Consider the following 27,129-nt stretch of genomic DNA (forward strand, 5'->3'; position numbering starts at 1 on the left):
ATCTGTTGTGATTGCTAAGCAAATGAAAAAAAAAGAAAAGAAAGAAAATTGAGAAGCAAGTGATGATGTCATCCAGCTTTTTTCAGTGTTCAAAATGTTTCAACATTTCTGTAGTCACAAAAAAGTAGAAAAAATAAACTGTTGGTATTTCCAGCTTCGGAATCCTGGCTCTTGTTCTTATTATTTAATTTTTGTTGTGTTTTGTCTTTTTTTTTTGCTCAGACAGACAAATTGAATCAATAAAACATCAAATCAGATAAGGAAGTAGAGGACAAGACAAGCAGGCATATGAGTCGGTCCTGGAGTTGAACCTGCATGACAAGTAGCTTCAGAAGATCAGTGGATAGTTTAGGTCTTACATGCTGTCGGGGTTAGAAGGTTCATTTGCACCGGGGGGCAAAATATAACGCACTTGTGTTCCTTAAAAAAATCTTGATTCAATGTATTCTCGTCACATGGCTTTACTTCTATACATACATTATATTTAGCTGCCTAAACCAATCCATAATTTTAAAAAAAACACAGTATCTTGTAAAGGTAAAATAAAATGTGGAGAGGGGTTAATTGTATTCAAATGGTAGGTTTATATTTTTGCAATGGACCACAGTCCCACAACAAAGGCTTATTTATTCAAAATATGACTCAACCTGCAAAAATAGGTTTTTACAGAGCTGTAAAAGGGGAACACTACCTAAATTAAGAATTACAATATGTTATGCCATGGCCTAGGAAAGTTCAGTCAATATTTATGAACATGAGCTGCTCTCTCTCAAACCCAGAAACCAGAAAAGTAAGTCTCAAACTTGTGATGTCATACAGCGTATATACAATGAATGGGAGACTGATTTTATGGTACCACAGAATGAATTTTGTTTTCTTTTTTACCCAAATGAGCTTTATTCTACTGTAATGTTGTCAGTTGTGAAACAGAAAATGTTCCCATACACTCAGAACATTCTCCTGGGTGCTCTCAGTGTCATCTATAACATCTCTCCCAATTCATTGTCTTTGGAGCAGCTCCACACTTCATACCCAATGACATCACAAGTTTGACTTATTGCACTCTAGTTTTTGGATTTGGGAGAGAGTTGTTCATGTTTACTGATACTTTTTGGACTGTCTTAGACCATAGGAATAACATGTATGAACTTTGAAAATGGGCGTAGTTCCCCTTTAACTCAGCGTGTGTTCGCCACATAGCTTATTTTCTGCAATAATCCAAAACGCAATGGAGAAATCCTAATGGCTTTTTGTCGAGGGAACCCAAGGTGATGCTAACTTCCTGATTGGTCTCCAGAAATACAGTACGTCATCCCTGGAGCACTCTATAGACAGAAGCCATTCAGAATGGTAGAAAAATAAGGTGGCGTTGCCCTTTAAATACGTCATGACATCAGCAAAGCCATCTGAATCAACATTTTAGCTTGAATATATTTCCCATTCAGTTGAATGAATGAATGAATGAATCAAGCCGAGCGGAGACATCCACACTTCCATCCATAAATCATCTCATTGATTGAACTCAGCAACACAACAATAAATATAAAGTAAATTGATTTTTCAATGTGTTTCTTCTGTTTGTGGTGCTAAACCCCACAAATCCATGTTTTAGTAATCCATCACCGAAATGTGATATGTTGTACTCTGATTACACCGATTCAATTTGCATGTAAATAGGGGGAGCACAAATATATTAGTGAAACTGTTTGACATCAGGCAACATTTCCAAACATAGGAAGTTGAATTGAAATGATTGATGGTCAAGTGCCAAGTCACTGAGTTAGTTAAACACTGAGTCAGTGGTAAATCATTGATCCCCATCAAACCGAGTCCCTGGACTGCAGATCTGGCCGCTATGTGGGCCGATGGTTGGACCAGAACTTTGTTGAACTTGTCAAAGAAGCCAAACAAGACCGATGCTTGGAAATACTTTTCATTTAGGATGCAATGATATCAGATGAACAAGGTAAGATATGTCAGCTAAACTGTGTTTGAGGAGCCTGGTGAATATTGTCTGAAGAAAAATATGATTCTGACTTTACAAGACCGTGATATAAAATCATGTCAGTCATCCACCTTACTTTTGTTACCTGCTACAAATCAATAAACTACTCTGTGTGTATTTGTGAGCATACGTGTATGTGTGTATACGGTTGAGTGTGTATAGAGGCTTTACAGCTCTTTAAGTAGGTCAAAGTGTACTGAATGAAGGCACTGCAGTGTGACACGTGGATGAAGGACGTTCTCTTATTTATGAGTGTTCTTGCCTTCAATTAAGATTGAGGAGTCACAAGGCGGTGACCCGAGGGAGTCCCAGCACCTGGCAACATGTCTGCGCTCTTTCACCTCAGGTGCACTCTTATTCATACAACATTTGTCTTTCAGTCCCTGGAGTTGTTGGAGTTGCCCTTCCTCTGCCCTCTTCTTTTCCTCTTCTCATTTCTCATTTTTACCCCATCTATCTACTTTAGGTAGACAGATATTCTAACTAATACAAGTAGTATATTTATTTTTATTTGCTGCATTACTTGTAAGCTGCCACTAGATGGAGCTATGACATGGATTATTTTTTTTCAAACACAAGAACTTCTTTGTTTGCATTTATACCAACATTCACACTAACAAATCAGAGCATCAATACTTGTAATGATATTCCAATTACACTGAACAATGTGCACTATGGATGCAGATATTAAATCCAAATGAGCTTTACATGAACACAGATCTTCCAGTGGTGAATTAAATGTCCTCATATCTCTTTAAAATCAGCCAGGGTGTTGTCACAGCTTTCTAAGAGTTGCTACTGTTAGCTTCCGGATTTATCTCTAGATGACATCATAAAACCCATAACTGTGTTGCAGGCCTTTGCAGCTCATGCAAACCACAGCGTCAGCTTTCCCTTCACACACTTTTAAAAATAACACACCTCTTTGTTTATAGGTTGGGCTGTGACTGGCTAGTTGCAGAACTACAATTAAACGGAACCAAATTACAGTTTCGGCGCAAGTGCAAACTCAAAGTGGCTGATCTTCATAAAGCGGCTACACGCCAAGCGTGTCATTTTTAAAATTGGATTGAAAGTCAGCGATGACAAATTCTGTCTCGGTTTGTGAGGCATTTCAACCACAGAGGTCTGCATTCACTGCACAATATCTCTCAACACAATTTTATATAAAAGTATATGTGAAAGAAGTTGTATCATAGAATTCCCCTTTAACAGTGTAGCTATATAGGCTTATTACTGGCATGTCATGTTGGTCTACTGTCAGTATTGTTGTTAACCATTCAGAAAGTTTTGAGCCCTTTGACAACAACTGAACAAAGGCTCTGTCACAGTATCTTTAACCCTTGGCCGCCACCAACAACCACCCGATTAGCCCTTACCCAGCTGTTTCTAAGATAAAACTGTGATAGAACACCACCTGGTTTCTTATGGGAGTTGGTTTTGTCATGCGCAGAATCACAGACTAGCAGATAAGGCTTCGTTTGACTCATCACAACAGGTGGTTTTTCCACTTAAACCTAATTTTGGTGTGAATGAGTGACAGTAGACTAACTTCGTAAACTTTGCTCCCCTTGCCAGAAATATGCCCATCATCAACTGGTAGATGTTTGCAGTGTTATTGTGGACTCTGTGACCTTATGCATTCTCTGGGTCACTTGTCTCTAGGGTCAGAAACAAAGGACAACTCAATCAATTTATAACCCAATAGACTCACAGCATATATTCTGGAAGCCACTACTTATTATTATCTTTAAATGTTGACGCCTGTGACCTTTTTTTTCCTAGTAGTCTATCCAAGATAGTATAATAATACTAGTAGAAAAACACACAAAGTGCAACTGCAGCTGCCAAACAGATTTGTGAAACAGATTCTCCTGTCCTCACTTTGGCCTTTGCCTTTGTTCCAAGAGGTTTTAGCAGAGAAAAGATAAAAACAAAGAGCTCTCCCTCTGTTCTTTTTTTATCTGTACCAAAATGACAATGGACCATTTGTAACTTTTGGTTGTAACTTACAAGGCACATTTTACTTCAATTGCACAACTCATGTTTTACTAGAGATATATCTTTAATTCTATTTTATTGTATTTTTTTAATTATTTTATCTAGTTTGAAGTAGTAGTTGGTATGTACAATTAGATAGAGATTTGTAAATACAGTGTTTTTCGTACTTGTTTCTTTTTGTATGAGTGATGCACGTTTTTTTTTGTGATCTATGTAAATTGCTGCTGTAACACTGCAATTTCCCTCTGGGGATCAATACAGGCAATCTATTTATCTATCTATCTATCTATCTATCTATCTATCTATCAACCCATAGCTTTTTCTGTGTATAGTTTTTCCTCATTCGCTTTGGCTCATTTTTTCGAAACAGTCTTAACTTTCTCTAAACTGTAAGTGCAACTGTTACAACTGTTTCATTGGACATCACAACCCTATTGTATGTCTGCAAAAGGTAGTAGCTAAACCAAAACACTTCATTCATGCTACAAAATCGAGTTATTGTGTCAGTAAATTGACCAATGCCATCAAAATGAAAAGATGTTTTGTCTCACTTTACTCAAAATGTTTCAAAAACGTCAAAAGACATTTTTTTCACCACAGCAGACAACCCTGGAAAGATTTCTTATATACTAATCTCAGTTTTATTCTACTTTTTTATTGACACTGATTGTTTACTGTACTATACCAGAATGTCAGTTTTGTCTACCTGAAGGTTGTTGTGTATCACACTGAGCTGGTTCGATTCCCATTTCAACAACAGGTCAAAGTTTACTGGGAAAAGTCAATGCTGTAGTAGCTGCACAGAAAAAGGATATGCACATTTGTATGTATACAACACATTTATTTGTGTAGCAAAGTGTTACATGTACTGTAAACAGAAAATTCACCTTTGATCTTTCATGTAAAGTCAAATACAGTGAACAGAAGATTTGCCACATAATGACATCCACGCCAAAAAACAACAACATCCCTGCAACAATTAAAAAACTTGCGGTAGTTCAGTTCAAGAACAACAAATTGTACCTGCTACTCATAGATATTTATGGAATAATCATGTGTGTCTGACAGATTTCTATAATTAAATGGATAATTTTGCCTGTGATGGCTCAAACGATGAAAGAATGTGTAGAAGTTGTGACATTTTAAGATATGTTGTTCTTATTTATTGTTTCTTTTTTGGGGGGCTTTTATTGCTATAATCCTATGTATTTATATGGTTCTTATTGTAACTTGTCCCTCCAACTGCCCCATGTCTTTAATATGTTTCCTTTGACTTAACTTATTATTGGTTGTCTGTTGTATGTACAGTATGTATGTATGGATGCATGGACTGGGAATGCTACAAATGAATTGCCCCCTTGGGGATAAATAAAGTTGTCTGAACTGAACTGAACTGAACTGAACACAACGACAATTTCACTGAGTCAACTCATCAGTTTTGAGCAGCAAGACATGTGCAGGTGTTTATTGTGAAAATTATAGACAGTTGTACTGACTCTTTTGCACGCATGTGCCAAAACACCTGCAATTTGCTTGAATGAATGAGAAATTCTAATCTGTTGTGAACAACACATTCCCTTTCAGAGATTTGAAACTTATTGTTTTAAAAAAAAAAAAATTGAGAATTCGAGAATTTAGCCAAAGCGAATGAGAGAAACTGTAATATGACTCCCTTCCGGAGGAACTCAGTTTAGTAAACTCTGTTTCTTCTTTTAAATCACGCCTCAAAACCTACCTTTACAGGAAGGCCTTTTTATGGCAATCCCTTATTTATATTGCATTATCGTTGACTTTTTGTACACAAGTCTTATATTTTACATTTTATTTTAGCCTATGTTTTTATTCTGTTTTTATCTTGATGTTTGCACTATTTTAACTTATGTAAAGCACTTTGTAACTATGTTTGGAAAGGTGTTAGACAAATAAAATGTATTATTATTTATTATTATTATTATTATTATTATTGAAAATTACAAAATGTAGCTCTTTATTGTTTAACAACATAACAAAGGACACATATAGGGCATTTATCCCCATGATAAACACAAGCAAAAACATCCCTTAATTTTAGAAGTCAGAAAGAATCAAAAGTTAATATCTAATAATACATTTGCCAGGAACTTCTCTTGGCTTTATTGTCTCTCTTATTAGTCAGTCAAGACTTTGAACTACAACAACAACAGCATTACCTTTAAACACACACAGGATGTTTGGCTCCATACATACAGCGCCCAGCAAAGACAGAACAGAATGTTCACAAAAATCGAACCCTCATGTGTGCACGTGAACGCTCCAACGAATCCCACTGACCAATCAGCGTCCAGACAGAGTGTTCCATCATCTCTTGTGTTTGTCCCGTTCGAACCTTCTAACTTTTTTGCGGTTGCTATGGCTGCGAGAGTTCATGCAAGGCTGTGTGGTGGTTAATACATCTATGGTGGTGACACACACACACACACAGATAGAGAGAGAGAGAGGGAAGTGACGACTGGGGCTGTTGTTGGGACACGTGACTGGAGAGCTGCACTGATCTGTTTTGACAAGCAGCCGTGGAGGGGAGGGAAGTGAGCTGAGGAGGAGGAGGAGGAGGGGAGGCAGCAGACTGTAAGCATCACGACTAAAAGGAGAGGATTCACTGTTCCCTTTCATCTCGACCTAGTCTTCTAGTTTCAAGCAGTCAAAACGGGCCGTTGAGAACATTGAGTCAACCGTTGCCCCCGTTGCTACGACGACGCGGACGTTAACCGTTAAGTCTGGCTATTTGTTGTCGGGTTTGAAAAAAGTTGGAAAGGTCGCTAAGGAAAGTCAGCACAGGTGGCGTGTTTTTCTAACGTTAAATGGATGGATATGGATGGGTAGAAAGTGGACCATATCCGTTTGAGCTGTGGCTACCTGCGCTAAGTATATATATATTGGGGGTTGGGGATGTTTTGGGGAGGTCGTCGTCACCATTAAATAACCAAACAGTGACGGTTGAGTGACGGTTAAGTGACGGTTAAGTTTGCTACCTAGCTGCTGAGTTAGCAACCGTTGCGAGGGAGCCAATGTTACAGGAGAGAGAAGAGGACACCGACATGCACCGCGACGTAACTATGGTTCAGGTGGTGGCATTTGAGACGAGTAGCCAGCTTGCTAGTTAAATAAACTAGTTACTAGCACGTTGACATCTCCTGTAACGCTAACTGTGGCTCTTCTCAGCTGTGTCTTTGTGTGGACAACACAGTGCGACTAGATGGAAGCGTACAGTAGCATGCTAACAAAGCAACGCTTTGTTGTTGGATAAGGGGGGCAGCTGGCTGGCACCAACACAACAAGGCTACCAAAGCTGATATTATTATTGCTTTACTAATACAGCAGTCACAGGAGGCTGTGTGTGTGATAGAAAAGAAGACCCTGCTGCAAGAGACCCCTGAAGGCAACCTGATGACACTGGACAACATGAAGTCGGAGCGAGGTATGTGGAGCACTAACAAAAACACACATTGTGCATTTCCTTAATTTTGCAGTTTTAGTGGACTGGACTGTACCCATTCCCCCTGAGAGAGAAGAATCAGGCCAGGGGAGTTATGTAACAGCTGGTCATCCTGGTTATGTGAATTAACAAAGCCTGACCCGAGTCAATGAGGACATGTACACACATTCACTGCTCTAGTTTTGGGAATGTTTCTTCCTCTCCCTCCTCCTCATTTCATCCGCATCAACATTATAGCTATATAACCTGCAAGATCCTCATGCCAAAAAATGCTGTTCCCCTTTTTTTTCCACAGCAGCTCTCGTTTTGACAGTCTTCCTGCTGCAAAAAAAATGTTCCTGACAACCCACCTCTGTTGTGGAAATCAGGCTCCTGCCTTATGCTCTGCAACCTGTTTACATGTCGCTGTCTGCAGCAAGAGGTAAAACAGGGACAGAGGGGGACACCCTTGTTTGTTTCAACGTGATTACGCAAATTTTTTATCATTGCTCTAATTTGTAAAAAAAAAAAGGGTTATTTCAGACTCGGTGCCTTTTAATCTGACACGATTCACATAAAGGTGTTGTGTAAGCCCCCTTCATTGTATGAGCTAAATCATTGATTTTTTACATGGCTATTTGTGATCCAGGGTGACAGCTGACTTGATCTGTTGTCAACAACACAATAGCACCATACCTGGAAGCAGCGAAGGTAAAACAGGGACAGAGGGGACACCCTTGTTTGTTTCAACGTGATTATGCAATTTTTTTGTCATTGCACTAATTTGTAAAAAAAAAAGGGTTATTTCAGGCTTGGTGCCTTTTAATCTGTGTCCCTGACACGATTCACATAAAGGTGTTGTGTAAGCCCCCTTCATTATATGAGCTAAATCATTGATTTTTTACATGGCTATTTGTTATCCAGGGTGACAGCTGACTTGATCTGTTGTCAACAACACAATAGCACCATACTTGGAAGCGGTGAAGGACCGCTGTCCTCAGTCATGACGAGATTAGCTGCAGTCAATCAGGGATAGTCTGTGTTTCTGCATAGGTTATGAAACTGCAGTCGGGCTGCTGACTGGCCTGAGTGGGATCTTCCTTGGAGCACAATATGCTGGTAATGGGACTCCACAACACACAGTAAACATGCGCCCTATATGGGCCTAGACTTTTAACCCTAGCCTCGCCTCGTCTTGACTGTAGGAACCTAGGCCTTTATATAGAAGCACTGACCCAGACATCTGTGTGATGTGGCTGGCCTGCGTAAAGGGCACACTGACTGTGTACAGTGTAATTATAGCCTAATAATGCAGCACGGCATGCTGGGTCAACTGTGAACAGGAGCACTTTGGTTTTATGTTGTAGTATTGGTTGGTTATTGAGATGATTTTACAACCAAATACTCTGCTTTATATCAGCACATAAGACTGTCTGCAAGCTGTATGCCTGAGGCACAGTACTACAGCGAGCCTGTTCTTCACCCTTCATGGGTTGTCACCATGTCAGGTTGGCTCACTCACTGTCATGTTCTAATTATGAAAGCTTGCTGCGACTGTAGAAGCTGCTCCACATCAGTAGCTCCCACCCAGTTTGACTGGCAGACACGATGGGGCTATTGTTATTTTGCACATGCTGTACCGTTCCTGTGGCGGAGATACCAGGCTGCTTATAGCCCACACGCCGTTCTTCTTTTGCCTCTCAGAGAAAGGGACTGCAGCAGTGGTGAGAGAGGCTGTTTACTTAGCAGCCTGGACCACAGCAAAGTCAAGCTTAGCGCAGATGATGCTGGATTGAGGGTTCCCTAGGAGAGCCTAGCTATATTAAGTTGGAAGGGGAGAGCTGAACATGTCCAGACATGTGTTTCTAACATGTCCAGACATGTGTTTCTAACACTAAAACTCCTGCATCATGAGCTGTGACCTCCTGATCAGGTGGGTGTGAAAGTCAAGCCAAGGCTTTGAATGGGTGATGAGGTGATAGATTCAGGCTGTACCCTCCTGGCATAACTTGGATCTTGCTCCACCTTTAGCACCTTGAGAAAGGGACTATGGGATCTGCTGATGCTCAATATTGAATTTGTGCTGATGTTGACCTTAATAAACAGATGTCATATCAGGCTGATGTGACCACCCCAAATTAAGTTTCTTAGTCACTGCTGTAGCACAATTTTATAAAGCTTCTAGATAGGGATGCACCGATCTGACTTTTTCAGTCCCGATACCGAGTACCAATCCGATACCAGTGTTTAATTAATAAGCTAACGATGGAAGTGACTAGGATCATTCTTTTATGTGTAAAGCCCCAGACACACCAACCCGACATCAGAGAAGTAGCGGCGATGAAGGCCGCCTGGTGTGTCGCCTCACGTTGCCTTTGTTTTGGCCAACCAGTTGCACTCGAACACGACACAAAGACTACAGCCGACGGCCAGTTAGCACGGACGTTCTGCGCCTGCGTGAGATGAAATAACTCTCCACACCAGCAGATCGCGGTAGTCTGTATTCATCATTCAAAAAGGGAAACCGGAAGATCGAGGACTGCGGATATACAAGCCGTTGTTATGGTACGTGCATGAAATAAAGCGACGTTTGCCGACAATTTTCACACCAGTCTCCTTCACCACTTAGCTTCATTCCAGATGGCAATGTCACTGTGAAAATATCCGTGTACTGGAATGATCAGATGAGATGAGGATGTAAAAAGGGGAAGAGCCTTCTGTGTGAAAAATCTTCAACATTAATAACAGGAATTACAATTCAGGTGTAAACCTTTTTAATGCAGCAACATATTGGTCAAAACTTAAACAGGAATTAAAACTCCAGTATGTAATGTATATAAACATAGATAAAGCGACCCCATTGTCTTCGATATTCGATGCAGTTGTTTGAGTCCGATGTGTAATAATGTTTGTGAATGTCCCCAGATACACTCAAGTAGTGCTGTCTAGTTACAGCCTTATATTATCTTAGACATGGAAGAACATTCCAAATTGGAAAACAAAAAGAAGCACTGGTATCAGATGGGAACCCTGAATCAGAATTAGTATCCAAAGAACAAAGCAGTATCAGTCTAGGTCTTGTAAGATCTCAGCTCCTGATGAAAACAAAGACTTCAGATGAGCAGTTTTCTCCATGTTCATGCAGCATCTCTTTGTGAGCCGCGCTTTTTGTTGTAAAGGTATAAAAGGAACACTTGTGTTCTGCTCAGGGGCCTAACCAGAGTCATCTGACCCCCTTGTTTTTCTGTGAGTTGAGCTGTGAGTCAGGATGGCGTGTGTGCGTGAGTGTGTGCGGGTGTGAGGAGAGAGTGAGTGTAAGCAGAGAGTACCCAAACCGATCGCTATTGGCCCTAATAAGCACCGTACCTACCGTTGAACCATGTGGCTCCGCTGACAGCTTTTACAGGTCCCATAAAGAGCAGCTATGGAAAACCCTGGACCTGTTACACCAGTCAGGGAAAACATAGCTCGTCATATCGGGTTTCAAACTGTTTTGGCTGAAGTGTGGTAACGCTGTGTTTTATTTGTGTCCTTAAAGACGTAATTTTGTTTTAGTGTGTTTCCATCTCCACATGTAGAAGAGCAAAGTTTGGTTCAGATACCACACTGGAATCTACACCATAAAAATAGGCTGTTTATACTCAACTGTGGTCTCCTTCACAACCAAATCACTGAAGAGACATTACAAATAAAAAAGACTTTGAATGATGGTGATGTGAGGTAATACGGTGCAATGTATGAGCAAAGAGCTAAGAATCGTGACTGGGTGCTTCCTCCTTTATGCCCTCAACCACAGCTCTCCTCCTCTCTCTGTTCCACACACACATTAAACAGTATACAGAGAGATGACCTCAGAGCTAGTCATATTGGAGAGACTCAGTCAGCTGGCAAGCCTCAGCGCTGTGTTCCTGCTCTCTGTATTTGTGTTTTTGTATGGTGGTGCTTCCTGTTTAAAGTCATTAGTCCTTTAAGGAGGAGTTGAATACAAGTCCGCCCCCCTAACCCCCCCTCGCCCAACGTACTCCACGGCCTGCCTTCTGCTGTGCACTCAGCCAGATTACAGCTGTCCTGAGATGTCCCAGCCTAGGCTTGCAAAACACTGGGAATATTCACTTTCCATGGGATTTAACAGGAATTTATTGGAATTAACTGGAATAAAAATATAGGAAATATAGGGGTTATCTAAGGCTGTATTTACCATGACATATGCAGATCGAAACAAACCATTTACCATATCATAAGCAGATCTGATCCATTAATTTATAATCTGCTGGTTAACTGAAATATACAATTTTAAAAATATATTCACTCCAGTAATATAGCCTAATCAAAACATGAAAGCATGTAGTCTCTTGGCTCATACAGTGCAGTAGTGTTGGCAGTAGTGTGGGCTGCACATGCGATTGGAAAGTGTGCTGCTGAATGCAGTGCATGGTTACAATTCAATTAAATGGGCATACTTTTAACCAAAACATACCATAAGACCTATTTTTTTTTTTTTTTCTGTGTATCCCCTCCCCCCAAAATAAATTCATGGAAAAGTACGCTTTTTAAATTGAAGTTGTGCAAAAATTCCAAAATTCCCAAGCTTAAATTCCCTTGAAAATTTCCTGGGAATGTTCCGACCCTTTCGAAACCTTTCCCAGCCACATGCCAGCGAATCAGAGTATATACACTCTCACTGACAAGAGACCCAGATAATCCAGAGAGAATTACACAGTTGTCCCATGCAGCACCTGTCTACTCCGGTGTTGTCTTTGCCTCCTCCTCTGCAGTGATTTACCCCGTAGCAGGAGGAGGCAGCCAGAACAAGTGCTTTCCTCTGTTTTACTCCTCTTGACACAGTTGGAGTTCGTCTGTATCGGTATATATTTTTTCCCCCTTTCTTGATCAAAACACATCCTGTCATTTGTCATTACTTATTACATGTATGACAATTAGAAAATTAAACATAAGATGACAGAAACAGATAAACCATAACTTTGTATTTGATGTATTTAAAAGGTCAGATTTTTTTTTTCCTCCCCTAAAGATATTCCTATTTAGGCATACACAATCTTACATTACATATTCATTTCATCAACTAGTTTAAGTCAACATAAGTGTTTCTCCATATTGCTTTTTCAATACAACACCACGGTCATTTGCTGACCCAGCTGCTCTGAACATGGATATTGGACTCCCCATTGTACGCCGAGATTCAGAGCTGCCTTTTGCAATGAATACCAATACTGGGTAGGCATTCAGCTGTGAATTACTATCCTGGCACCCGGAGTAATCAGCCTAAATCAATGCTGTTGTGACAGGTTTGACTGTAAGTAGCCCAGCCTTGCCTAGCCGTTATGTGTGATTGGACGCCCAGTGCTCCCAGTCCAGCAATGCTCTTACATAATGCTGGAACATTTAGCACACAAGTGCACTGTAACCCTCTACGGGCTTAATACTTAAAGTCACACAGTGAGCTGTATCCACACGCACACTGACATAAACACAGGTGTACATATTTAGTGCAGCTACTCTGCATTGAGGCTCAGTGTTAACAAGCTGTACGGACACACTAAAATACACCATCCAGACTTGGACTGGCTAAAGCTGAAAGTAGCAGCATGGGTCGCATTTCATGCTGCCAGGGTGCCACTGAGCAAGTGATGTCATCGCTGGTGCGTTCGTCACATCCTCCCGCCCCCGTGGCTCCTCGTAGCCAACCAGCAGCCAGCTCTGCAGGAACAGGAAGAGCCATCTGGACCTGTTGGTTCTCTCCTGGTAGGGGTGGTGTTGTGGTGGGGACGATGTCTATGTCTCTCTCTGTATATTCTTCATTTCTGTCTGTCTTTGGCATATTTTGTTTGTCTGCGGATATGCATTCGTGCCTCTTCTTCTTCTTTGGGTGTAAGCTATAAGTACTAACTTGTAGTATAGGGATTTCATCTCCATGGGCTATTATTTCCTTGTGTCCTCCATAGTGCATCCTTCCTTTTACTCTAGTATTAATCCCTGATTTAACATACCATAAGTAGATTAGTGCAAATTCTGTGGATGAGCTCGCCTTGCTCAGAAACCACATCCTAAAAAAACACACTCATGCCTGGCACGAAGGTTTGGAGTATGTCTTTGTCATGCTCCCTTCCACCATGCCTGATATTTTTATAACTGAGAAACCAAAATGACAGCTTCTTGTTACTTTCAGCAGTATGTACACAGGAGTATGTCGGGGGATGTGTGATTATTGTTATTCTGCACGATTTGTAAGGAGGGGAGACCTTGTACCGGCAATTTATTTTCTCTCCGACCTTGTAGTGAATCAACCATAGAAATAAAACAGGAGTAGAATGGATATTGAACTGTTTTCCGTGGTCATTTGAGTAGTACAAAAGAAAATGTTGATAGTTGTTATGGTGACAACACATGTCAGACAGTGTGGTCGCAGCTCGCCGGGAAGAAAGCGGACGCAGCTCCTAGAGACTGATGGCTGGCTAGTTAGCTAGGTAGCTTCTCTGGAGCGGTGGGGAGTGAAACGGAGGGGCCGTAGACCCAGCACTGCCGCTGTCCACCAGCCAGCTGTTCGGCTCACTTTCTGAAACCAATATAGCTTTAAAGCATGGCGAAATTATGGGCCGTACACATGCCACGTCTAAAAATGCGTGGAATCCAATGTGCTTACTAAGCAACCAAAACCTGCGTGCTGCGATGATGACGACGATGATGAAGTTGCAGTAATTTAGCAGGAAGCCTCACTCACTAACCTATACAAAGTGAAAATAAAGATAAATGCATTTCCAGCACCACAAATCCCTCACAGTAGCTTTACCCTCGATTTGTCTGTGTCAATTTGGCTCACGCTTTCAATCAGATGTTGCGACGTCCTCGGAGGGAAAGGGTGACGCAAGTAAAATAGTCTGTGGGACAGATCATAAGGCTCTGGGTAGCCCTGCACTAAAATTATTAACTTCTCCTCCATATATTTACCGTAGACTGATATTTACGAAAGTAAGAATAGATAACTGCCGGCTGTGATTGGTTGTTTCTCGTCACATGATATTAAGTGCGCGCTGCAGCGTTCTGAAAGTTGAACTATTTTTATCTCGGGGCGCAGCCGTCGCTCTTGCGTTTGAGGGTGCCTGCCGCGTGTCTACATTGACAACAATGGATTTGAGCACACAAAATACGCGGTATGTGTACGGCCCCTTAGCAAGCTAGCTAACTAACCAGCTTTCCGCTAGTTAGCTAGCTAGCTTTTTATGCTTCGTAACATTACTACTCCACTGCTCATTTTAGTTGTTACTGCAAAACCTCACCTCAGTGAGTCCGCAACTTGTCGTAAGTCAGGGTTTAGTAAATACAGAAGTTAGCCCGCTACAACAGTCGCAATGGCAACGGTACACATAAAAATGGCCACCACTCTCTGACTATTTTACTACGTTGATTTGAATGGGAATGTCCATTCTACTCCTATTTCTATAGAATCACCTTCCCTGCTCCTCGCTCCACTGGTCTTCTTTTACTCATCCTATCCTCCTTTCCCCTCCTCTCTTTTTCCTCTCCTGTTCTCTGAGTCACGTCGCATAGACTTCAGCTACTGTAACACCTCAGCACTCAACACCTCCAGCACCTCTATCTGCTGCTGATAATATCTTGACAAAAAACATATTGACAGAAATAGAGCTCAGTTGACTTACTGTCTAAAACACAAGAATGAAATAGGTGATGGTAGGGCCTGACAGATTTATTAGTATACTTATATCGATTGTTGGACGAAGACATTAAAACATTAGCTCTCAGTAGCGTTCATGGAGCACAACGGCAACAAAATTCCTTTTAAATTAATGAGGAAATAAAGAAACTAGTGCCTTGTCAGTCACTGATTTCCTACAGCTGGTTAATGTTGATAGTGACAGACAGTCTAGATTGACTCTGAAGAGGGTCGACTCCTTTTCAGCTTTTAAGGTGTGTCACCAGACACCAGACGTCTTTGGTTGCAAAGAGCTTTATGCAAGCCAGCACTTAAAATCAGGTTCACACACCAGGCCAACACACAACACAAACCTCATCGCGTTATGTGTTTCCATGCTGACAATGTGCCCTTGTGGTCTAGCACTAAAAGATCATAATTAGGGCTGTCAAGCGATTAAAGTATTTAATCGTGATTAATCCCGTGGTTGTCCATAGTTAATTGTGATTAATTGCAAATTAATCAAACATTTATTTGTTCAAAATATACCTCAAAGGGGGATTTGTCAAGTATTTAATACTCTTATCAACATGGGAGTGGACAAATATGATTGCTTTATGCAAATGTATGTATATATTTATTATTAGAAATCAATTAACTACACAAAACAATGACAAATATTGTCCAGAAACTATCACAGGTACTGCATTTAGCATAAAAACTATGCTCAAATCATAATGTGGCAAACTCAAGCCCAACAGAAAACAACAGCTGACTGTGTCAGTGTGCTGACTTGACTATGACTTGCCCCAAACTGCATGAATCTGCCCATTTTCATTCACATATCTAGAGGTCAAAGGAAAATGTCAACTAATTAATGTCCATGGAGCGATAATCTATCTCTAATATGAATTATTCCTTTAAAGTAATAGAATCATGGTTACTCATACACAAACTCCCAGCCTCTGTTTACGGAGAGCACCTCAGGGGCTCATTGTGGAGGCGTTAAGCACATAGTTTATTAACAAGAGTGGGAGGTTAAGTTAATTTGAGACTCATCACAACTATCCCCTTTCCTTTTCTCCATTGTCTCATCTCATCGCTTTCAGGCCAACAACCGGCCTCATTACTGAGTGAGGCGATTCCCCTTATCATCCTCAGTATTGCTTCATCCTCACAACAAACCAGCTGACAGTCACTCTGTCCTGTTAAACTGGGTTAATAATATTCTTTTTAACCCTTTTTTCTCAGCTGATTTTCAGTGGTTAGGTTTTTGTTTTTGATGTGGAAACATGTTGTTGATGAATGCTGTTAAATTTAGGGGTCAATGAGTTGTAACTTTGAGTGAACAAGTCCTGACAAAGAAGGTTCTGAATGATAAATACATGGGGTACAATACACTAATGAAACGTGAGAAGCATTCAAAAGGAGAGAAGGTGAACAAGAGCTGTTTGGTGGCCTTTTGGCACAGATTAATCATTCAGTAGAAGAATAAGGTGAGGTTTTTTTTTCCTAGCCACGTCCAGACTTTGGCCTTGTGCTTCTTTGTCCCAAGCGGTTAATTCCAGTCACCAACCACCTCGATCTGCCTGGGCCACAACTGACACACTTTTCATGTGGCCCTTGGAGCTACACCGCTCGGGTTGCTCAATTCGTACTCCCCTTTCTAGAAATTGGCATCGGCAGCACAGGAGAGGTCAAATGCCTGTGCATTCATGTTGTACAGGGCCGCTTTTGGTTACAGGGAGAAGCTGGTTTGTCCTACTGCCCTAGTGTCGCGGAGATGCCAGCAGTCAGCTTGCTGAAACCTAAACTGCTATGGTAAAGATTTAGTGTCAGATGTTGCCATTTAAGGAGATAGGAATTGGCCAAGGGGACCCCGTCTATGCACACAGTTGAATTAAGTGGCCTACAGAGTAAATATGAGTAGTACATTTCAGAACATTATTTTGAAGGATGAAATTATCATCTTTAACATTTTCATTTTCATAAAGAAATCTTGATATTAGGGCTGCACCTAACGATTATTTTCACTGCCAATTAATCTGTTGATTATTTTCGCAATTAATCGATTAGTTATTTGGTCTATAAAATGACATAAAATGGTGAAAAATGTTGATCAGTGTTTCCCAAAGCCCATGATGACGTCCTCAAATGTCTTCTTTCGTCCACAACTCAAAGACATTCAGTTTACGAAAATGATGCACATTTAAGAAACTGGAATCAGAGAATTTTTACTCTTTTGTCTTAAAAAAAGATACAAACCAATTATCAAAATAATTGGCGTTTAATAGTTTCATAGTTGACAACTAATCGATTAATCATTGCAGCTCTACTTGATATTGTTTTCGCCTTCTTGCCAATATTATAAATAACTTTATAAATAATATTGTGATGTGCATTCTCTGCTTTATGTGTCATTTCTATCAAATGAAAATGTGAATGTTTGTACCTAATAGTGTACATTGTTATGGCTTGATATAGCAGGACTTGGTTCTACAGACTGGCTCTACTGGGGCTTAGTAATTCCCACTTTGCCCACCTTGACCAGTGCTGCTGTACTCACTCCACTCCACGTTACATAACAGGTGTTAGACAATGAGTTTGCACTCTTGCCTGAATAACAGGGGCTTAGGGGGCCTAGCTACAGCATGTGCGAGTAAGTAAGGTCAAAAAGGGCACAACAAACCTTAGGTCACTGCGTCTGAAGGGAATCTTTCTGGCATTTCAGGAAAGATGAGAGGCAAATTAGCAGCGAGAGGTGTGATGAATTGATATGAACAATGTCACACATGGTTTACACTGTAGCTCCCTTTAGCCACAAGTATGCCTACCTCATTGAGTATTCATGGGTCTTTTTCTTTTTTTTCAAAGTTTACAGCACATATCATTTTTTTCAGCTTCACTCCGCTTGACATTTTCTCAGCCTAATGCATTTACACCTTGAAGCAGAGCAACCAGTCTTCCTCTTTCAGCGACCAAGCAACTCATTTGAATAATGGGGGCTTTAAGTACCTTACTCAAGGACTTCAGTTTCTGGCTGGAAAGCACACTGTATTTCATTCCTTACCTAGGATGTCTCAGCAGGTCTGGGATTTTAATTTACATCGTTGTGGTCAGTAGCTGGCAGAGAGTATGCAAGTTTTCATCTGATTTAAATGCTATAGCAGCTGATATTACCGGTGTGCTTCTCACTGATATCAGCTGGCATTGTGTGTGGCTGCAATGAACTCCTGGCACTCCTTCAACCATGGTTACCTAACCGTGGTGATAGGCTGCCATTGTTGCTGGTGCTTTCATCATACAGAACTGACCTAATACTGTTCGAAAGCTGAACAGCACACATGATTTAAGGGGGATTTCTGTGCATGAACTCAACAAAAGTTTATTGCAGTATGTGTGGATTTAAAATAGATGATCTACTAATGCTACATACAACTATATTAGAAAAAACATCAGATGTTTTTGCTCGAAAGCCAAGTACAAAACAATAACAGGAATTTGTCTTTTTACTTACCAGAAAATTATATGGAAAAAGGAGACAAGGACATGTCAAAGCGTAAGAAGTACTAATTGATAGACATAGCACATAGCTACTCTCTTAAGTCAGGTCCTAGGTCAGACCGAGCCTTAAAATTACATTTTTTCCACATCAGCTGAGATGAGTTTTGTCTGTTAAGTGCTGCCTCACGATGAAAAGTTTTTTCCAGAGTCCCAGAGCTTGTTTACCATGTGACTTCACTAGTATGCAAGTTGCTCAGCTTCTAAACAACAGCCTTTCTTCACAGCTGACAATGATGGGTGTGAGAGAGAGGGCAAGGTGGTGTGTCAGTCTGGGTCGAGTGTGTGTGTGTTTTGTTTGTTGGCAGTGGGAGAATAATAGCAGCTGAGTTCACAAAACAGAGGAAGGGTTCTCCTCAGCTGTACTAAGGCCTCTCAGCCAATCAGGGCTTGTTGCTACGTCTGCTGTGAATCTGCCCCTTTTGTGTTGCAGAGAGAGGGACACACACACACACATCATAGATCCAAAGTCCATAGATTTGAAGAAACGTTTGAGTTAATTAAGCGGCAGGAAGCTGGAAAAGTTTGGAGTAAGGCAGCGCCTTAGGTTAAATCATATTGGACCATAACAAAACTTTCTGTGTTGACAGATAAAGGCCTACGTTTACCGATGAGACGTGCTGATAGTCGACTTAAAAGTAGAATTCACAGGGTTTTTTAGCAGTAATTTAAAACAAATGTTAAATTTCAGCAGCTCAAACTGAATATTAATCATTCTTTACCAGTGACCCGTACCATTCTTTAAAATCTGGCAAAAACACACCAGTTTCTTGGCAGACTTCGCCATCACTTCCATTGTTTTTTAATGTTGTAACACAAGGCAGACAAAAACAGGAAAGGTGAGCTGGCAGTGACCTGGTAAAAAACGCAATGGAAACACAGCTGACGCTGTTATTACACTTGTAATTTAGCAGCAAACCTGCGCTGCTTTGCCACAGAGAGGGAGAACAAAAGAGTGACGCAAAACATTCAAGACACACTTCCAATAACATTACACACCTACACAGATGGAGCTCAACATACCCACAGAGCGAGTATGACCACATAAACAGACAAACAACAGGCAGTATCATTGTACAATGCAAGGACAGTCAGAGTACAATAGACTAACACAAAACAGTCCTATGCTGTGTATACCGAGTGCACGTCACACTCGCAGAGCACAACAGGAGCATTAATTGTCTTCAAACTCTTTCTCGTCAAGCTGCAGCTCACTGTCACATACAAAGACGCATATTGGTGCAGCTCATTCCTATAGACAGACACTCTTCAATTACCGTGACGGGAATGTTTAACACAATGTCTCCGTTGCCTTAGTAACACTTTTTTCTCCCCCCCCTTTCTTCCCCGGCCAACAGTTGTGATCGTTGATCACTGTTCTCCGGTAGTCCCAGGTCAGTGAGTCGGGAGAGAAATGACCGAGGCCACGTATCCCCTTTCATTTACTGCAACACCTCCTTTTTATATCGGGACTTAAAAAGGACAAGTGATGCTGCTGTGCTTTGCCACAGGGCTCACTTAATTGTGTCTTAAATCCTACTGCGGTTTCTGCTTTCACTGGAAATTTATTAAGATTGAAACATTTAAAACCCACATAGGTGCGTTGAATAAGTGGATGTTTTTTGTAGGGATGGGGGGAAAAATCAATACAGCATAGTATCACAATATTTTGCGTGGCAATAATATATGGTTACACGGACGTCAAGTATCGATCTTTAATTATCTAACTATTAATAACTATTAACCTCTTAACAATCTGACGGCCAAGCTTATTCGGATATTCTGTCTTTCAGAGGTTGTACAGGCTCCGTTTTAAAGCTAGAGTGAAGATACTGGTATCATAAATCTAAGGAATCGTGGTACCAACCATGTCATGTTAGCTTGCCGGGAAGAACGTTAAATAATGCTCCAAAGTTACGCAATATTTTGGTGAGGAAAAACTAGCATGGCCATTTTCCAAAGGGGTCCCTTGACCTTTGACCTCAAGATCCGTGAATGAAAACCCTGAGATGAACTGTATCTTATTAGACAAAACAGATGTTAACAAACTGCATAATTTGCACCTGAAAAAAGGTAGTAAATCACAATATAACACAATATATCTTATCGTAATATTCAGCATATTGCTAAATAAGATTGTATCGTGACTTAAATATCGTGATAATATCGTATCGTGAGTCTTTGGCGATTCCCAACCCCTAATGTTTTGTTTGGATTTACCAGTGTAGTCAGCATGTTTGCTAAATATTATGTCAGAATCTTTGCCATATTGATAGTATACTATAACTCTCATGCTTTTTCAGTAGCTTGTGGGGGTTAATGTGTTTTTCCTCAGACGTACTTAGTTTCAATTTTTTTTATTTTGAAATGGCCTAATATGTCTATAGTTGCTGAAAATAACTCAGGTGTTGAGATCAAATATAATATCAGGCTTCTTATTTTAGCTGGTGACCATCTGCCCACTTAAAATATATCTGCTAGCCTGTACCTAATTAACATGTATTCAGTTGTCCAAACCTGTGGGCATTGCTGGCCTGTCTACATGTTGTCGACATGGGAAGTTGAAGACACAATATGCTTGAAGTCATGACAACACCGTTGCCAGACAGCCGACTACAAAAATAGACACCGCAAGACCTCTCCCTCCTTGGTCTGCTGCCAAAAATGGTGACTGATTTATTTCCTCTGCCTTTTAACACCACTATGAGGAACATGAAAAGACTAGACAATAGCTGTGGTCAGCTTACCTTAGAACTATCACAATTTGCACTTGAGTTGTAAACACCATGTCAGTCTAGAAGATCGTGCACTAGATTTTAGCATGAAATCCGAAAAGCAAAAACACTTTGCTTGCACTCAAAACACTCATGTATTGTGGGCATCTGTATGTACCACATGACATGATGTCAGTTCAGGGTGCTATGACTCAAGTACAAAATGTTATGCTAACTAGCAAAATACCAAGTGTTACGTAAGCACAACATTCCCTGAAAAGCAGATGAACTTATGTCAATGAATACTCAGAACATTATAGGATTTGCTGCTCTACATATACCAGATTGTGCACACATTGTTCATATGCGTTGTGAAAGGATACATACAGTACATACTGAGGGTGAGACCGCTCGCTCTCTTTAGGCCTGTACGTTTTATTGTCTTGCATATTTCAGGACATGCAGCATGTTTGGAACCACACTCTTGTTGTGAAGTGCTCATAGAAATGGAGAGTTGATTAGGAACACATACTTAAAGAAAAATATAAGCACGCAGTTGTAATACTTCAGATGTATAGGAAAAAAAGAGATGCAGACCAGCTGGTCTCCAAATATAGTCAGACTGCAGAACTGGCCCTGAAACAGAAAAGACGGCATTGCAAACAATTCCCATGGTGGTGAAAAGCAGTGGCCAGAGCTGCTGACACTTCAAATCTGCCACCTGCTTTTGCTACCAGTGCATTTGAATACTTTGAAGCTGGCTATGTGCTTTCATAGTCTTGGGATAGCTACATGGTGGACTGGACATCAGGCAGACTTCAAAAGCACAGCCAGGTGGATTTTAGGGGAGCTCCTTTTTGATTTTCAAATAATCCATGAGCTATTTGTGCTGTGCTATGGGAAGCGGGTTAGCTTAGCCTACTAACTATAGTACCATACGTAGAAATCAAAGAGACACAGTTTGGCATATGTGTCAGCATTTAAGCAGGTTACGTGTGGCTGTTGGAACTTTTCTCACAGTCTTGCAATTATTTTTATCGTTCCAAAGTGTATGACTTCAGGCATTCACCACATTAGCCTTTTTTTGAACATGGCCGCTGCTGGCAGAACCATCACAAAGTCATCAAATAAGTGATTGTAAGAACCTTCCCTTTGAAATCAGAGAGAGAGAGAGAGACAGAAAATTAGAGCTACCAAGTTGTGTCTATATTTATCTTACCGGGGGCTGCAGTAAAGAGATTTGGTATGGAAGAACTGTCAGTGTAATCTCCCATTCTGCCTCTGTGTATTCATTATAGAAGTGCAGCGGTGTGTATGTACGAAAACGTGCGTGTGTTAGGGCTGCACAATTCTTGATGAAATCTCAAATTTCTCACTCAAAATTGAGTGTTTGATTTTGTCTCACTATTCTTAGGGTTTGAAAATAAAAACACTGCCTCTGTAATCTTCGTGAGCCCTGGATAATTTCGATAAGTATGATGGCACACTGTTATGCAGCCTTATGCAGTGCATCAGCTTCCCCATTTGGTATTTTGTGGTTACTTTTGCTGGTGCTCCAATTATGGCAAACCAGTATGAACATTAGTGTGTTTGACTCTTTTCATCCAACAAAGTCCCACACAACAGAATAATAAGTAGAACTGGTGTTTAAATTTAGATTTGTTTCCGTTTCTGCTCCCTCTACTTATGCACAGTTCAAGAGAAGAACACAATCTTGTCATTTGTGGAACAACTTGGGAATAGAAAATAGAGATTCCTGCTAATGCAAATATGGCAGAATCGTTGAAGGATGTTGCATAGAGCAGGGGTTCTCAAGCCTTTTGGGGCCATGGGATAACATTTTCCAAACACCCCCTCATAATCGTAACACCAATTAAGCATAATACTTACTTTTTGTACTCTTAGATGCCATTGGAACTATTTGTATTCTAAAACCTTTCAACCTAAATACTCCAGTCCAGTTTCATAGTGATAAACAGAAACACATTTCTATTTGAATCATATTAACACCACTTTGTTTTGCACTGATATTCCGGGTGCTTTGTAATCAGATGTTGCTTTAGCTTGGCTGGCTTCATGGCTTCGTTCGCTAGCACCTGAACACACATGACACATTTTGGTCTCCCATCGCTGTCGCTTGATATAACTGTTGTCATATTTTCTCAATTTTGCTAGTCTGGGTTTAGCGTCACTTGACGATGTGAACTGACTCAAATATTTTTCCATGCTCGCCAGCTAGCTTGCTGGCTAATAAGCTAAGCTAAGCAGCAGCAGGAACGGTATGTTGCGCCCTGAGTGAAGTGACTGATTCATAACAGATTGACGTGATGTGTCACAATCATATCAGAGTTTCTATTGGCCCAAAGCTAAATTGTTTTATTTTAATGATGCGGCACAATGATACGGACCCCTGGGGGTCCCCGGACCTCACTTTCAGAATCACTGGCATAGAGGTATGAATTAAAATCGCAGTTCCAATGTCACACACCTCTGTTGTACCATAAATGTACTTAGGCTCATTTACATATGCATCGCCACGCATGATTCAAGGTCAGGTCATTACAACATCACAATTTTACGATGATGTGCGAGTGCAGAAAAAAAGCTTTCGCTCCGAGTCGTTTCCCATCGAGGACATCCGGTGCTGCTGTACCTGATCAGAATGAGGAATTTGCAGTCGGGAAGGTTGAATCTTCACTGTTTGGTTCCATTCAGAAGGAGCCAGATATATCATTGTGTGTTAAGCCGACACACCTCAGCGAGCTCTGCAGACTGCTGCCACTGCTGCGCTGAAGCTGCCTTTAACACACAGCCTCCAGGCAGGCTGGTTATCTAGAGTCTGCAGGTCCCCCCAAAAAAATTCAAATGTCTTAAATCATATCAACTTAAGACCTCAAACGATTTTAAACTCGGAGACCAAAATAGAATTTTAAGCCTCATATCTTAAAAATCCCCTGGTGTCCTTGCTGCGTTGTTTTTCATTAAGGAATCGGTCCAGTTATACAGACCTTTTGTTCTCTCTCTAGTTTTATTATTTATTCATCTTGAGAAATTGAACTCCATTGGAGCAGTCCGGGGCTTTAGTGTCTTGCTCGACAGTAGATTTAAGGCTTGGATATTTTATACAACAGTTCAGTGGAATTTGAACACCCTCTGGTTGATGATCTGTCCCTATAAACTCAGCTTATTCATCCTTCTGTCTCTTGGTCTGTCTTGGTGTTTTCCAGTCTGCTTTGAGCAGGGTTTTTTTTAAAACAAAATGTTGAATAAGAAAACCCCCACAGCCAAGTCACGATTTGTTCAGTTTCGTAGTACAACAGTTCAAAGTTGGCTTTAGACTTTCTGTAATTAATACATTTGTCCTCCACAATCTGCCAGACGGGGTGATGTATGGTCTTGGTATTGCCAAGTTACATTTTTATGTTTTCATCTTTAAGAACTGTCCCAAAAGAACAGAAACAACTTGTAGTTTTTTTAGCAAACTATTTTTCTTGCGGATGTATTTTGACATTCAGAAAGATTAGTTTTGCTGATGCAAATGCAACCTAATTCACTTTTTTTTCTGCAAGGTATCAAACGTTTGCATGAAATTCACGTGACAGACTGGAAACATCGTTAATATGACGTCCTGTCTGCCTTTTTCAACTAACAGTGTGTGTTTCCTATCTGCCCTTTAGACTACTCATCTGTCTTATCCAATATCTGTGTAGACCTTCTGTCTCTCTCTACCTCTGAAGCATGTCTCGTCTCTCCCTGGCTGCTGCCCTGCAGTATATTACCTCATATTGTCTGTGTGTGTATTTCTCAGTCTTTGATAACCAGTCGCCCAGCCGTAGGTGAGCTCATCAGTGTTTTGTTCCCGCTGAGACCTTGATCTGTGACTCCTTTTTTCTCATCTGCCACTGGCTTTTGTCTCCAGTCCACCAACACACTAATGAGTAAAGACTACTAAGACTCTAGCTGTGCTCTCACTGCCTCATTTGAATGAAACATGGTCACAAACAAATGATAATGAGCCACACCGGCTGAACAGAGCAGGATGGGAGTGGTTTTTGCCTTATGGGTACTTACACAGCATTCAAATTAGCTGTGAGTATATGTGAATGTTTGAGTGTGTGTGTGTGCAGAGAGCAGAGCAGCTTTTCCTATAGAAAGAGGGCCAACCATGCAGCGATTGTGTGGCCGCAGAGCACAGATTAATGGGTCGGCTTATATGAATGTGTCCCTCTCTCTCTCCTTCTGTCCGTCTTCCCATCTGTCTCTCTGTTAAAACAGACTGCGTACAAAATGTAAAACATTTGAATCCAGCACCATGTATTCAAATTACAAGCTTCAGAATCACAATCACTGTCTTAACCATTTCGACCAGGCACGGACATGTTTGACTTGTTCATTTGCCTCTCTGACAGGCCTTAGGTAATGATGAATCACTCCTAAGTGTGTGTCAGTGTGGCGTGTTTACTCTGAACACTGTGTTTGCTACCAAGGCTGACCGTTCCACTCTTGTCCTGTAGGCCTTTTTTCATCCCACATGACTCTATACTGATCTATTGGCCCGAGGTGTGTGTGTGTTTGTGTGTGTGTGTGTGTGGGTATACAGGCCCAACCAGCCCGTCTGTAGGCGGGACTCCAGCTGCACTTGGTGGCAGGCAGTCACAGGTCTAATAATAAGATGCCTGAATCTAAATCCGACCTGTTACATAATTCACATCACACATTATCGGGAGATGGAGTAGAGGTCACACGCACACGGAGAAGAGACAGATCGGTGTTGCATTGTGTGTTATGTGCGTGGGTTTGGGTCAGTAAAGTGCGGGATGTAGCCACAAAGCCTCTTATTTAAACAACGGACCTAAACCTGATTATGTTTTCCTGATTGAAATGTTTTTTTTCTGTTTGCATTATTTCTCAAGCATTGCTAGTATTTGCTATGGTACTTTTTTAACTCTCTGAATGCATGGGGACTAGGGGTGGGGGAAAAAAACGATTCCCCTATGTATCTCAAATCGTTTTTTACGATTTTGAGATTTTTTTAATGCCAGAGTCAATATATTTGCTTCATTTGAGTCTATGCCGAGGTAGAAGGAAGTTACCGCTTTTATTGTTGTAGTAAGAATAATGTGACGTCATATCCGTTGCGTATCTGTCAACCAAAACAAACTGCAGCTGGCCGCAAAGAGCATGTACAAAACAGCGGAGGTTCTGTGTATAAAATGTAATAAATAATGCCTGATAATGACTAATATATTTGTCTTCAGGACATCTTTGACTGCATACATGCTGAAAATCAAACATTTTAATGTATTAATTTAGATATTTTTCAAAGTAAAAGTCCCTATAAGTATATGATTAAACTCTTTCCCATTTACTAGTGATGGCGAGATGAAGCTTCATTAAGCATTGAAGTTCTCCAGCAAATTGGTTTGCAAGAGGGTTCATCTCTCGAGGCTTCATGTGCGCACAAAACCACCTATTGATCAAAACAGGCAGATATTTCACAGATGTGAGGCAGCGGTTTAACCACGCAGAGGGTAGTGAAAGTGCTTGTGTAACTATAGGAAAATGATAGACGGGAGACTTAATTTGTTTTAATGCAGGAACAATAATTTCTCAACTATGTTTCGGCTTTGGGCGTCTTCAATTACGTTATTTTCTTCTAAGACGATACAAGCCTCGATACGCGTTTCACAGAAAACTTCCTGGATTAATCGACACACGCTCCGGAGCC

At 40.8% G+C, this 27,129-nt stretch overlaps 1 protein-coding gene and 1 long non-coding RNA gene across 2 annotated transcripts in view; both read left to right on the forward strand.

Annotated features, from left to right (window-relative positions):
- The first annotated feature begins 6,242 nt into the window (after positions 1 to 6,242).
- The window catches only part of fam214a (family with sequence similarity 214 member A), a 36,424-nt gene continuing 15,537 nt past the window's right edge, over positions 6,243 to 27,129 (forward strand). Inside the window, exon 1 of the mRNA XM_037757696.1 lies at positions 6,243 to 7,460. Coding sequence (XP_037613624.1) covers positions 7,430 to 7,460 — 31 coding nt within the window. The 5' untranslated portion in view covers positions 6,243 to 7,429. The remainder of the gene's footprint in view (positions 7,461 to 27,129) is intronic.
- LOC119481276 lies at positions 12,006 to 14,444 on the forward strand. Its single transcript, XR_005205158.1, has 2 exons — positions 12,006 to 14,136; positions 14,328 to 14,444. It is a non-coding gene; the product is annotated as an uncharacterized LOC119481276 (long non-coding RNA).

The sequence above is a fragment of the Sebastes umbrosus genome, chromosome 2, assembly GCF_015220745.1.
Source record: "Sebastes umbrosus isolate fSebUmb1 chromosome 2, fSebUmb1.pri, whole genome shotgun sequence".
Taxonomy (NCBI): Eukaryota; Metazoa; Chordata; class Actinopteri; order Perciformes; family Sebastidae; genus Sebastes; species Sebastes umbrosus.